The 14210-nt window shown below is 62.1% G+C and overlaps 1 protein-coding gene across 4 annotated transcripts in view; it reads right to left on the bottom strand.

Moving 5' to 3' along the window:
- SLC13A5 (solute carrier family 13 member 5) overlaps positions 1–14004 on the bottom strand; it is a 19585-nt gene extending 5581 nt beyond the window's left edge. For 2 of the 4 annotated variants that reach the window (XM_034989796.1, XM_034989799.1), the window contains exons 1-9: positions 13895–14004; positions 9266–9394; positions 8908–9044; positions 6713–6900; positions 6006–6174; positions 4870–4992; positions 2556–2771; positions 1778–1878; positions 757–875 (exon numbers count right to left, since the gene is read on the bottom strand). In XM_034989796.1, coding sequence (XP_034845687.1) covers positions 757–875; positions 1778–1878; positions 2556–2771; positions 4870–4992; positions 6006–6174; positions 6713–6900; positions 8908–9044; positions 9266–9394; positions 13895–13996 — 1284 coding nt within the window. In that variant the 5' untranslated portion in view covers positions 13997–14004. The remainder of the gene's footprint in view (positions 1–756; positions 876–1777; positions 1879–2555; positions 2772–4869; positions 4993–6005; positions 6175–6712; positions 6901–8907; positions 9045–9265; positions 9395–13894) is intronic. The other 2 variants (XM_034989797.1, XM_034989798.1) reach the window with 2 other exon arrangements.
- Between the last annotated feature and the right edge of the window lie 206 nt (positions 14005–14210).

Here is a 14210-nt window from a genome sequence, read left to right as displayed (position 1 = left end):
GAAGGATGAATGATGGAAGGATGGGTAGATGGACAGATGAAAGATGGATGGATGGATGGATGAAAGGATGGATGGATGGACAGATGGCAGGATGGATGGATGGATGAAGGGAATGATGGATCAACAAATTGAAGGATGGATGGATGGACAGATGGGCAGAAGGATGGGTGGATGGATGGAAGATAGTAGCACCTCTCTCCATCCACCTCATTTCTTCCCTATTGAGGAAGGGGGGAAGTAAGAAAGTTACATTTTGGGGTGTTTTCTCCCAAAAGCTGTTCCTCTCCTTCTGTGCTGCTATATACCTAGATAGAGGAAAATTTTTTTTAGATAGAGAAAAAAATGTTTAAATGTCAGCTATCTGAACAAAGAGTTCAGTGAGTAGAACAAAATGGTGTGGTAGAGACCTCCCGGAACAAATCAAAGCAGAGGTCACTGTCGCCAAACCCCAGAGGAGACCTCACAGCATACTCCGCCTCTCTTGGCTAACTTATTCTCCTGGTCACTTGTTCATTCATTGCTGTAATCGCTCAAAGAGCACTTTCTCTATTCCAGGTCCATCCATCCATCCATCCATCTGTCCATCCACTCCTTGGTGACAAGACAGAGTCCCTGTCCTCAAGACACCTGCAGGTCTCTGGAGCAGACAGACATAGGACCAGAGCCCGCAATGCAGTGGTGTGGGTGGAGGGACAAAGTTCTCTGACGCCCTCTTGTGCAAGAGGGGCCCTGGCAGCCTGCAGCGGGGGGCCTTACCTCACATCCTTTGGCCAGCGCGAAGCCGCCCCCCAGCAACAACACGATGCCCCACGGCACTTTCTCCTGGGTCACTTTCCAGGTCAGCAGCGCAGGGGGATAAAATGGAGTTTTCCTTTCTGAGAAGAAACCATAAAAACACACATACACAACCCAGAGCCCAATCAGGAAACAAAAGAGATCTAATCAAGGGGAAATGAAGCCCATAAGCACAACGGGCAGCTCTCCTATCCATAAATCAGCTAAAACTCACAGTAATCACGACCCCTATTGCTGGTAAAGATGTGGTAGAAATGCCACACACTCCTGCCAGCATAGAAATTGGCACAATCTTTTTGAAAAGCAATTTGGCAACACATTTTAAGAGCCATTAAGACGTATATAACTCTGACAATAACATTGCTCCTGGAAATTTATCCTAAAGAAACACCCTCAAAGAAAAAGCTATATACGTGAAAACATACAATAATATATGTTATAATATATATGACATAATAACGAAAAACTAAAAACAGCCAGAATGTTCCATAAGAGGAGAACAGAACAGCCCCTCAACGTGATACAATACTGTTATTGGAAAAAATAAAGTTGGAGGCTGTGTCTTTAACAGGACGTGTGCATAGCGTAAAGACGCGAAAACCCACACGCCGGAGAACCAGAATGCAAGCTCTGTGTGTGTGTGTGTGTGTGTGTGTGTGTGTGTGTGTGTGGATTGCAGCCATGTATACACATGCATCCTAGCAAAGTCAGGGAGAGAGAAGTCAAAAATACACAGACGGCACTGCGGGAAACCGGGAACGTTCTTCTGCTCCTGTTGTGATATTGATAAGATTTCCAACGTGTAAAGAGCACAAGAGAAGAGAGTTTGCGCTGAACAGTCCCCGCGGAAGGGCTGACGACCGTCCCCCTGCCTGGACGGAACGCCCCTCGCCCGGACCATCAAGCCAGGCCTCTCCAACAGGGCGGGCTCCCTCCCGCGGGGCCCCACCCCGATGAGTGAGGGGCCAGGACGGAGCCTTACCCTCCTCCGTCTGGCCGCGGAAGTTGAACTGGGGCCTCTGAGAGGGCATGACAAACAGCAAGGTGGCCACGAAGGTGGCCACGGTGGCGTCAGACACGTACCTACAGGCGAGAGCACACAGGACATGCCCAGCTCGGCTTTGGGGCCTCCATTCAACAAACCTACTCTGTGTCCACAGGAGCGCTGAGTGCGAGGATGGAACGCCAACTGCCCACATTGGGAGTGCCGTACGGACGAAACCATGGCTGGGAACTGGGACAGCTGCGTCTCGGCCCCGCTCTGCCCCCAGCGGGGTGACCCTGAGCCGCTCGCTCCCCTCTGGGTCTGAATGGCTCTGGGGCGAGCATCGTGACGTGTTCACATCAGACTGTCTAGGATCCTGGGTTCCCCGGGGGGCCTGCGAGGGCCTGGCTGCTAACCGCAGCAGAACTTCTATGCAGCAGGTGTAACATCGGGCAGCCCCCCACCCGCATCGCCTGCCTCGTCTAGGAACCTTGCTTCCTTCTGACCCCAGACCAGCTCAGCCTGGAGGGAAGGAGCGCACACACTCTCCGCCCGGTCTCTACAGACGGCCCGGGCCCCGGACGTCTGCCTTCAGAGGGAGGAAAGATGGCAGAGCAGACGTTTGGAAGCAGGAGCTCCTGGCTCAGCAAATCTCTCCCTGTCAGCCCAGCCACCTGCCTGGCCAGCGGGGACACACCTGCGGGCTTGTCGTGAGGACCGGGGAGAAGAGAGTGAGCTGCAGAACTCAGGCGGGACGAAGCAGCCCGCGACTTACTTTGTCTCGCCCTCCTCCCAGGCCAGCGACACCCAGCCGGGCATGAAGCCGGGGTCCCGGGAGAACCACAGGCCGACCAGCAGGAGGAAACAGAGCAGGACGTTGGCCTCGGCGAACGAGAAGGGCCCCAGCTTCCTGTACTCCTCCTGCAGCACCTGGTAGGCAGCCTTCTCGTGATTCCTGCTCTCCAGCCCGCAGCCCCAGGACTTCCTAAAACTAGAGGGTGCAGAGACGAGAGGCCAGTGAGGCAGGCTGGTCGGCTCAGGGCCCGTCGGACGGTCAGATGGAAGCCTGGACGTTGGGCAGAAGGACGTGGCGAAGGGCACGCGGTGCAGCCTCGAGCGAGCCTCTTCCCCAGTCCTGTGTCCATCCTCTGCCGACGCTACCTCGCAGAACGCGGCGGGAGACAGTGTCTGTGATGTGTGCCCAGCGCATGGCCCACGGTACCCCCAGAACCAGGGGGCGCACAGAGTGGGGCAGCCAGGCTGGATGGGGTCTCAGGGCCAAGGAGGCAGAAATCGGCAGAGGTGGGGCCGCCCCTGGTCAGGGGGACGTGGCAGGTGCCTGGTCGCCTGGGAACCAGCGGCTCCCATCATCCGGGGGATGGCCGGGAGAATATCGAGAGCCAGCTCGGGGTGGGGGGTGCTTCCTCACCTGGGGCTGGTCCCACCGGGGCCCGGAGCTGAGATGCCAAGCCCCATCATGGGGGTGGCTCAAGAGGACACAAAGAACAAGGACGGGTCTAAGAAGCCGGGGCCAGGCAGAAGCAGGGGGGTAGCTTGTGGTCGGAGGGGGCACAGGTGTCGGATGGCCCTGCCCTTGGGGGCTCCCCGGGGACCAGTGGCCACGGCCACCCACAGCCTGCCCAGGTTGCCCAGCAGGACCTCCCCTGGGGTGCTGGCATGAGGGTTAGGGAGGAGGAGGGGTCTGTGGACAGGTGCTGAGGGTACCTCGGCCATGGGGAGGGCCACCGGTGCCCAGGATGGTCCGCAGGAGTGTCTGGGCATTCCGGCCCCAGGCAGCCTGAAGGCCAGGAGAATTGTCCCCAGAGAGCCCTCCCTGCTGGGAGTCCCTCCTGGGCCCTGGGGCAGACTTCATGGGAGGGCAGGGGTCCAGAAGGAACCCCATCCCTGATCCAGGGGACAGTGTGGTTAGCAAAGCTGGATGCAAGCCAGCGGTGATGTCCTGTTAGTTCTGGGGGACCGGTGGCCCCTGTGGCTGGACGTGGCCTCAGAGGCTGTCTGTGAACCCAGGAAGGTAGTTTTCCTGGATGAGGTTAGAGGCAGCCACCCTGACATTGCTCAGATGAGGGACCCGAGTGAGGGTGACAGAAAGGACCCCCCCACACACAGCTGAGGCCGGTGCTGCTTCTACAAGGCCTGGGGGCAGGGGCCCCAGAACATCCGCTGCTATTCTCCCAGTCAAGGCTTCCTGGGGGCTGCCCCCCCACCATGCTCCACGTGGGGTCGGCAAGGGCCCCTGAGCTGACGAGGCTGGCTGGCTGAACAAAGCCGCAGGAGGGCTCCCCCATCAGAAGGCCGGGCAGGGTTCCTGACGGTGAGACCCCCAGAGGCTAGCGGTGCCCCAGTGGCCTTGGGGCCAGCCCGGCGCCCCCTGCTCGCCGTGCAGGGGACTCAGTGGGCCTCGGGGCTTTAGGGCAGCCCCCCACCTCATGCTGCGGGGGGCCACACCTGGTGCCCCCGACACCTGCTGTCCCTGGGCCTCAGGACGGTCCAGGCCAGCAGGCCTCGGTCTCCCCAAGAGGGGACCCTTATGGACTAAACTCTGTCCCTGCACGCTCACAAATTGAATACCCATGCCCCAGGGTGACGGCAGCAGAAGTGAGACTTTTGCAGGTAAGTAGGTCCAGATGAGGTCCTGAGGCTGGAGCCCCGAGGGGACTGACGGGCACTGGTGGCCAAGTGTAGGTGTGCACAGGGGCCGGGGGTCTCCTCAGCTGCTTTGACCCGCAACTGCTCGTCCCCCCACCCCCGGGGGCCGGGCGGGGCCCGAGGGAGGCCCCAGTGAGCAGCTCGTGGGAAACGCAGTGGGGTAGGGCGTCGGGCGGTGTCCCTGCGGGGGAGCCGGTCGGAGCTGGCCTCGAGGCCGAGGGCCCAGAAGGCGGGAAGGTAGGGAATGGCCTCCCAGCAAGAAGGACAGCAGGTGGGGAGGTGCGAGCGGCTGGGGGCAGCCAGACTAGCAGGGTGCCGGAGAAATGGCCGGGGCCAGGCAGGAAGAGTGCGCCGCCGCGTCTGGGCGTGCCACAGGGATGCGGGGGGCGGGGGGCAGGGGTGCCTGATGAGAGCGCGCTCACCTGAACCTCAGGTACACAGCCTGGAGCCACAGCCAAGCCAGCAGCAGCATCACCAGCATGTTGGGGAAGGCGAACCCAAACCAAGAGGCGAAGTTCACCAGGTCTTTGCTGGCAGGAAACAGCCTGAATGAAGGGAGAGACGCTGGGCCCACCTCCACGCCGGGGCCTAGAGCAGCAGCTGGGCCCCTGGCCATACGCAAAACAGGCCCGAGGAGCGGCCGGCCGCCCTGCCTGCGGGTCCAGACCCCACGGGGGCCCTGCAGAAGTCGGCGCCCATCCCTCCAAAGTAACACACCTTCACACCCACGGAAGCCGAGCCCGAGCTTCAGGGCTCCGGACGCCTCACTCCCCAGGGAAAGTGAGTCTCCAGAGCTCCCCGGAGGCGGGACGGGGTGGGGGTCCTTCCCTGGGGCTGGCGGAGGGTCCTTCGTGCTGCAGGCCCTGCTCTCCAGCCCCAGGCCCGGCTCCCTTGGCCCGCGGGTCCCCACGCTGCCCCGGCGGACGTCAGGGAGAGCCGTAGTCTATCATTACAGGGAGTCCTCTCAAGATCAAAACTGCCTGCGTGGTGGACCTCAAGTGTCTGCGGGCTGGGCTCCTGCCCACCTCCCAGCGGGCCTGCCTGCCTGGTCCAGGGCTCCATCTGTCCCGGAACCCTCGGGCCACCTGCCTGGGACCCTGCAAGGGCAGCCATCCGCTGACCCTGAGTGCCCCACGGATGGGACCGGCCCCACCCGCACATGCTCTGTGTCCCTCTGTGGCCGAGGCGGGAAGGTGCCGACCAGCCCTGTGTCCACCCGGGGCCCCCCAAGGGCACGTAGAGGCAACAAGTAACCTGACCCCTAGCCCTTCGCTGACGCCGTAAGGCACCGCTGTTCACAACCAAGGTCAGCAAACCAGCAGTGAGGGGACGTCTGTTTTCTGCAAGTTGTGACCCAGGAGCAGGGTCATTTCCCACGATTTCAGCTCGGTGCTTGGTGCACAGTCTCTCTCGGAGCGAGCGCCGGGGAAGAAGGGCAGGACTCACCCCAGAGCAGAAAGCAAGCAGGCCTGTGGGGCCCTGGCAGGTGCGGGGCTGCAGCAGGAAGGAAAGGTGGGGGTGCCCCAGCCCCAGCTCTCCTCGCGTGCCCGCGACTCACTCATGCATCTGGCCCAGAAGCACCACATTGGGTCCCGTCCCCGTCAGTGTGGCGGTGCCCCCGATGCTGGCCGCATAACACACGCACAGAGTCATGGCCTTGCTCATGCTCCTCCTGTCCCGGTCAGCCTGCCGCCCCTCGGGGGGGCCTTCAAAGGTCGCTTGGCTCCCTGTGGGGGGCACGCCGTGGGCTGAGCCGGTGCGGGCCTCCAGCTCCAGCTCCTGACCCTGCCCTGACCTGAGGATGGGACAGGCCAGCCCGCCAGGTGCCTGGTCCCCAGCCCGCTGCACCCCTGTAGCCGGATCTAGCCGGCTGAGCGCAGCCCTGGGGACGGGGTGTGAAGGGGCCGAGAATAAAGCAGGCGCTCTCTGAGCATCCTGAGCTCGGGACCTCGACGGGAAGCCAACGTGGGGCCCCCACCCCGACACCTGTGGGAGCGGAGAGGTGAGGGGCACCCAGTAGGTGCTCAAAAGATGCCCAGAGGAATAATCGGTGACAGCACTGGTTTCTGCGGTTGGCAGGAACCACGCGTGGGATCTTGCTGTGAGCTCTACTGCAGGATCTAACTTTTATGCAACGGCCACGTTCCTCAAGGTTAAAACCCAAGCAGCATTTTCTAAGTGTTTCCCCTGTTTGAGGGAGGGCTCCAGGCGGCAGAGAGGACAGCTGCCCTCGTGGGCCCCCGCAGCCCCCGGGCCAGGGCTCACCTGGCAGCTCACCGGGCTTGCCCTTGTCTGCCAGCTCCAGGCCCCCCAGGCTGGCCTCGGTGGCCACGTTGGTGGCCTCCATCTGCTGCAGCATGGCCTCCACGATGGGCACCATCATGGCCGTGGTGGCCGTGTTGCTGATCCACATGGACAGGAAGGCGGTGACGCCCATAAAGCCCAGCATCAGCCTGCAGAGGAGGGAAGGGGAGGAAAGCCAGAGAATCCCCCAGGGAGCCACGGGGGCTGGGTCCCCCTGCAGGGATGCCACGGACCACGGTCAGCTCAAGACTGGATCGTGGCGGGGGTGGGGGGAGTACAACGTGGGGCCTCCCCCCCGCCTCTCCCCTACAAGCATTCCTGATGTCCCTGGCTGGCTCCTGGGCACCGAGAGGCCTGAGACCCAGTCACGGCTGTAAGGAGCTCCCACCTGGCAAGGGCGAGCCACGGAAGCGGCCCCGGGAAGTGGGACTTCCCTCCAGGCTGACCCCACCTCTCTCCATGCATGCACACTGCCACCTCCACGTGACGGGGGACCAGGTCCAGAAACCGTCCAGGAAACGTGCTCCCCTCACTTGTAACACCCCATGGTCCCCCAGTGTCCACCTCTGTCCCCCACGAGAGATGACCGCCTCGTGGCCTTCAGAACCTGTCCCATGACATCCCTTCCCCGTGGCTTCCCTCCCCGCGCGGCAGCTAGGGATGAGCACACCCCCTCCACCCTCGCTCGGACGCGCGTCCCCCACTGGGTTTGGAGGAACTGTTTCCACGCCTGCTCCCTCCTTCTACCGTGAGCTGGGGAAGGGTCTGATTCTGCTCCGTGGTCTCCATGCCCGTCTGGGCCAGGCGCCTGCCCGAGGTCACTGATCGGCCCGAGGAAGGGGTCCAGGGCTGCGCACTGCACCAAGGTTCAAGCTGCCGTCCATGTCGGCAGACCTCACGGACCCATAAGATCAAAGGCTGGGACCCAGGCCAGGAGCAGGGCCAGAGTTTGCATGAATGAATGACATGGTGCTTCACAGCCCCAGCGGGGCTCAACTAAAAGGCCCCCGCAGCCCCCAGGACGGCTCAAGCCGAGCTCACAGCGGGAGCCGAAGTGTGTGTGACCTTCCTGGATTTGGGAGCCGAATCTGAGCGGCACCCGAGAACGAGGCCCACCCACTGACAGAGAAGAGCCGTCAAGGATCCCGAGGGGGAGAATGCTGTCACCCTGAGGTCTTGAGTCTCTAGAACACGCAGTGGCCCTTCATTTGGCCCTGTAAACCCTCCGTGGCTCGAGGCCACGGAGCGTAACAGGTCAGGGAGTCACAAGCCCTTCATGGTTGCGGCCGTGGTCTCCCGGAGGCACGGTCCCCAGCACACGGACGTCCCAGGAGGGCTCTGCCATGAAGTAACCAACTGGGGCTTCCCAGGGCCCAGCTGGGGACATGCCATCCCTGAGGGACCACACTGCCCCCGAAAAAAGGAGCAGCCCGAGTCCCCAGTGCAAGGGGCGAGGCTCAGACCGGTCGGTCCTGTCCCCATGTGCCCATCGGCAGATTATTCAGCCCTTCCTCGGCTCTAGAACATGGTGGCAGGGATAGTACCCCTGCCCCCCACCCAAGTAAACTGCTCTGTCTGCCAGGGGTCCTGCAGGTGCTCTCGACACCCAGGGGTTCAGCTCACATCTACTCCATGGGCTGGCTGGAAGTGGCCTGTGGTGGGCAGGGGAGGTCCTGCAGAGCCGTGAGAAGCTGAGGGATGGAGTGATGTGGGGGAAAGCGAGGTAGGGGATTCTTTGTGGGGGGGTGGAATGCATGTGCCAGCTTTGGAGGGATGACCTTTCTGTTTCCCCTGAGCTGGATTGTTAAGACAACCCTTTCCTGCTTTCTGCACAAAACCCCTAGGGGTTTCAGGCAGGGCTTGATCCAGCCCCCACCCACCTTGTTTCTTGGGGAAGCTGCAGCCCCACCTCTAGGAAGTCTTCTGAATGTGCGGGGGCTTTCGCTGCCGAGTCTCCCTGGGGCATTCAAAGAGCCCTTACCCACTGCTGCTCACACACCCCTCTGGTCACCCAGCTGAGACTGTCACGTGCCCATCCAGGGGCCCACCTGCCTGCCAAGCCCAGGAAAGCCAGTGGCCATCGCTGGCCTGTGGGTGATTTGGTCTGAGCCACCTCCCCGCCTGTCCCCGGGGCCAGAGAGAGAAAGCGTGCTCACTGTGCAGGCTTGGCCCCCACCCAGAGGAGCGTGCGCAGAGCTATCCTCTTGTGTAGATTCCAGCGCTCCACGGCCACCGCCATGATGAGGCCACCCAGAAACAGCATGTTTGTGTCCTTCATGTACTGGACACACACCTGAGGGACAGCATGGGGCCTGTCAGGGCGGCCTCGGGGCCCCCAGTCCCCGAGACGGGTGCACCGACTAGATGCCGACTCCAGGGGCCACTTGGAGTGGGGAGGGGAGGTCACGTGGTCTGCGTCTGTGCCAGACGCATGGGGTCCCCCGCGGCCCAGGCAGCTCTGAGAGGGGCTTGGAGGGTGCACCATGGTGGGAATAGCCGCCCGGGGCTGCTCACCTGCTTGGAGTCCAGAATCTTTAAGAGCGGGAAGAGCAAGGCGGGCATGAGGGAGGTGACAGCGAGAGGGATGACTTCGGTGCACCAGTAGACGGCCATGAGGATGATGACGTACGCACACCTGACGAACTGCAGAGACAGCCCTGAGACCTCCGCGGGCTGGCGCCCCCCTTCCCACCGCAGCGTGCCGGGGAGGTGGCCGGCTCGCGTGGCCAGAGCAGGGCGGCGGCATCAGAGGGAATGCCCATGGCCGCCTGGTCAGCACGCGTCAGGAAGGCCCAGGACCCGCTCACAAGGGCCTCCTGCCCCTGCCTCCCAGCTGCATGCTCAGCCCGCCCTTCCACCTCCCCAGGAAAGAGCAGGAGGGGAGGGTGTGGAAGAGCGGGTGGGGAGGAGATTAGTACAGACACCCCCCCCCCCACTTCTGAGGGTTCCACCTGGCCATCCTCCTACCCTACAGTGTGTGGAAGCCGTTATGCATGCGGCAGGAGCCCTGCTTAGAATTCTGGGTTTGCATCTTCCCCGGGCTCTCCACGCAGTGTCCTCGTGGTGCTGGGCGGCTGCACGCTCTCCGGGCCGACAGCACCCACACGGCCCTTCTGTTTGTCGCCCTCCGCCAGGACTCCCCCAGTGTGGAGGCTTGGGCGCCCCTGCAGGCTGATGTGCCTGAGCGTCCCGGCCACCAAATCAGCCTCCAACGCTACAGCTCCCACCTCTGACTCTCCAGCACCTTCCCTCGCACCTTCACCGCGCCCGCCGCGCCTCCCACCTGGAGCCTCCCACGCTGACCTCCCCACGCCCGGCACCGCGTGGCTCCCTCTTTCAATCTGCAAATCAGTTCCGGTCATTCCCTTGTTCCAAAGGCTTCTTCAGGACAAACCCAACCGCCTCAGCATGACTCGGGAGACCCTCTGCGAGCAGCAGGCCGTGCAGACCGGTCCAGCCCCCCTCCCTGCCCACTGGCACCCGAGTCCCCACACTCCACTGGCAGTGCCTGAGGCTGGGCTCTGGGTCACCCGCGCTTTGGCGCAGGCTGCCCCAGGCCTGGAGGGAGCGCTGGCCACCCGGCTCCGGGTTTCTCTCCTCGGCGCCTTCCCGCACCCCACCCGCCCAGCCTGGCTCTGTGTCCCCAGCAGTTCCCACCCTGCGGGCTGCCCCTGTCTGTCCCCCACACAGCACGCACACCCAACAGTGAGCAACCAGAGAGAACCCATGTTAGGGGATTCACTGTCCTCGGCACGCAGGACAGTGCCTCGGGAGACGCTGCCCGAGCGCTTATGAGGGGAGCGGGACGGCAGGGCCGAGCTGTCACCCCAACGGCAGGCGCACGTGTGCACCCTCACTCTCCTGTCTCCCACCAGAGCACCTACTGCGAGCATGGAACATTGCACGAAGACCCGGAAATCCCTCATCTGGATTGTGCTCTCAGTCACAAAAGAGAAGCCATCCTTCGGCCTCCCAGGAGCGCCCCAGGGCACCTGCCTAGTGTCCGAAGCTGGTATTTTGGCACTGATGTTCTGCGGCGGGGAGCCAGCCGGAGCAGTGCTGGGTGCTGCCTCCGTGGCCCCTGCCCCACCAGACGCCAGGAGATCCCTCTCCAGCTGCAACCGTACAAAGCGTCTCCAGACTTTGCTCAGGGTTTGCAGGGGTCAATGCTGGTTGCAGCCACGGGATTCCAGGCAGGACCGCGGTGCGGCTGGAAGCCCGGGCTTGGTCACCAGACACAGCTGATCCCCGTCCGCTGTCTGCCCTTGTCTGGCCGTCAGCGTCCCACATGTCCCAAGGCTGGACCTTGGTGCTGGACTGGGGGGCGGGGGAAAGTAGGAATGATCCCCTCCAGGGGCAGCCAATAAAGGGGTGCATCATAGAGAATTTAAAAACAGGGGCCTGGGTGGCTCAGTCGTTAAGCGTCTGCCTTCGGCTCAGGTTGTTATCCCAGGGTCCTGGGATCGAGCCCCACGTCGAGCTCCCCGGTCAGCGGGAAGCCTGCTTCTCCCTGTCCCTCGCCTACTCCCCCTGCTTGTGCTCGATCTCTCTCCCAAATAAATAAAATCTTTAAAAAAACAACCAGCAACACAGTCCACAAATCCTCCTCTTTCTCATTATTGTGCCATAGCATTTCTCAACAACGTCACTGATAAAATACTCCCCCTGCTCCCAGCCCCAGCCCCCTCCTGCCTTGTTCCCTCGAGTACCCACCAACATATTGTGTACAGAAAGTGCTCGGTGGCCTTTATCATCTAAACTCAGAAACAGTGGCGTGTGTCGCCAGTTTTCAAGGCACGGTTCCTGGAGGCGCCACACGTAACCAGCTGGGGATGCGTCTGGAAGAGCGCTTAATGCCGAGAGGGAGGTGGACAGTGGATTGACAGGGCAGCACCCAGCGCCTAGTGAGGCTCAACAGCTATACGTTCAGTGCACAACTAACTAAAACCGTAGCTCGTTATTTGTGTAATTATTAACAAGCAAGGGTGTCCAGGACACAGCGCTTCGGGAAAATGTGGGTGAGGGAGCATATCTGCGTGTGGGTGTGAGTTACGGCATTTGAGGGCGTTTTCATTTTTACTCCATACTTTGCAGACCTTGGAAACAATAGTTTTTAAATAATTTTAATAAACAGTACCATGAATGTATTGTCTATCTCATTAAAGAGCGATCTTCTAAAGAAAGGACCCAGAGAAAAGGCAGAAAAAGTGAAGCAGAGATGAAGCCGGCAAGGGAACAAGGGGGAATAAGAGGAGAGCTGCTGGGGGCCCCGCACCAGCAGAGGGGCCCGCAATCGAGCCACTGCCCCACTCAGACGGGGCCGCCCACACTGCCAAGAGCCTGCTGGCTTCCCGGAAGCCCTGCCCATGCCAGGTACTTCTGGGTTTCCTTGCACGACGGTGCGGCCGGCCATGGGGGTGGGGGTGGGAGCTCTTTCGTGGTGACCAAAACAAGAGGCACAAAGCCAAAAACACAAGAACACAGGGGTCCAGGCGCCTGATCCACCCAGAGGGAAAGCACCTGAAGGCCACCGTTGGAACGACCCTCCCTCCTTCCCTGGCCTGATCTCACTCCCAGGGCAGGTTACTGACCAGCATACACGCCTGAGTTGAGGGTCCCGGCTCAGGACCCACCTGCATGCATACACACGGGTGTGTAGAGGGGTGTGTGTGTCAGGGTGGGAGTGGGGTCTCGGTCACGCTCCCCCTGAGCAGGAAGGTCATCATTATTCCAGGGAACATCACTCCCTGCCAGGAGAACTAAGATCAGCTCTCCTGCCTGGCTCCCTCCCTTTCTGCAGAGGAAATAAGGCGGCTCACAGTTGGGGCGGCACCGGGGAGGGGGCGCCCCCAGCTAGATCTGCTGTCCTTGGCCCCACCAGGATTGCTCAGCCCACCCAAGGGTCCTCCCAGCCTCCCCTCCTCCCATCCTAGGAACTGGCATTATCACTTTGGGCACCCTAAGTCATAAAGCGTGGGAACCACACCTCCTTGCCTGTTGTACAGATGCGAATGCCAAGCCCCAGAAAGCACAGGATGGTGGCTAAAGTCACAAAGACGAGTGAATGGTGGAAGTACCCTTCTCATGCAGGTGGGCTTCCTGACTCCCCCTCCCCCAGGGCTGCCCACAGAGCATCCCCTCAAGAGCTCCTCTGTTTCCCAAACCTGCCGGGGCAGAGGGGGGGGAGGGAGGGTGCAGGAGGTTTCCTGTCTGGGCTCAGAGAGAAGGCGCTGAAAGGGGGAAGGAGGAAGGAACAGCCAGCAGCCACAAAAGGCTTCAAAGGGCTCGGGCCTCTGCCAAATGGGCTCCCACAGCCCAGCGCAGCCAGCCCGGCCTGGACTCCCGGCCCCGCCCCCGCCCTGCGGCCAAGGCCATTCATCCTCGGCCTCCCTCCCGGGAGCGCTGGGCAGCAGGGCGAGGGACACGGCTTCCCCTGCAGCCCTGGGTCGTGCCACCCAAGGCGCGAGCCTGGGAACTCGGCTGCCTCTTGCCCAGACGTCGCAGGCCGCGGGCGGGCGGAGAAGGCCAACTTGGATCCGCCTTTCAGCCAGGAGAGGATTTGGACTCAGCTGTGCCTTCCAGGGCTTGGGAGCAGGGAAGAAATGTGGATCACATATGGGGAAACTGAGGCTCAAGAGGGGGCCAGGGAGTGGAAAAGACAGCACTCGGGATCCACTCAGGTGGTGATCTTTTTGTATGGGTCCTTGATTGACCTCGGAGCCCACGCACAGCTGGGAAGTCCTCGATTGCTGAAGGGAGAGCCAGGATGAGAGGGAGGGAAGACAGGCGCCCAGGCTCCCTGCGGGCACTGGTGACATTTGGGGGTGAAGGGGAGGCATGGGGTGGTTCAGTCTGAAGAGATTCTGAGCCAGGGCTGAGCCTATGCATGGGCTGTGTGGCCAAGATCTGTGCTAACTTCTAGGTTCCAGGGCTCACCGGGTTAGGTCCTCGGGCCGGGGATCAGTGAACCCCAAGGTCCGTGCGCCCCCGGGTCTCCGCGCCCCTTGAAGTGCTTTGTCGGCACCTCTGTCTGGCGCCCGGAGCTCCCGAGTGCGCGCCCAGCTCAGCGCTCCGGCTCAGGGCCCCCGCGTTGGGGCCCGCTGCTGGCACAGGGCGCCCGGGGTCCGCGGAGGTGCAACTAACCTTGGCGGGCATCAGAATGACGAGCGGCAGCAGCAGCAGCGGGGTGATGAACAAGACCACGAAGGACTTGAACTTGGAGACATAGCTCAGCGCCGAGGCCATAGCGCGGGAGGGAGACCCGCGGGAGAGGCGGGCGAGGGGCAGCGCGAGGCTCCGCCGGCTTAAGAAGGGGACGCAGTCCGCGCGGCCTGGGGGGCCGTGCCAACTCCGCCCCCACCGCGGGGCCGCCCCGCGGTCACGGGGCGCGCCTGCCCGACCCCTCCACGCGGCGGCGGCGGGAGGCGCCTGCGGACTCCAGCGCCTCGCGCGGCGCTCC

This window comes from Mirounga leonina, unplaced genomic scaffold (genome assembly GCF_011800145.1).
Source record: "Mirounga leonina isolate KUSES-001 unplaced genomic scaffold, KU_Mleo_1.0 Mir_488, whole genome shotgun sequence".
In the NCBI taxonomy this organism is placed as follows: domain Eukaryota; kingdom Metazoa; phylum Chordata; class Mammalia; order Carnivora; family Phocidae; genus Mirounga; species Mirounga leonina.
This window is presented reverse-complemented; position numbering and strand designations above follow the sequence as displayed.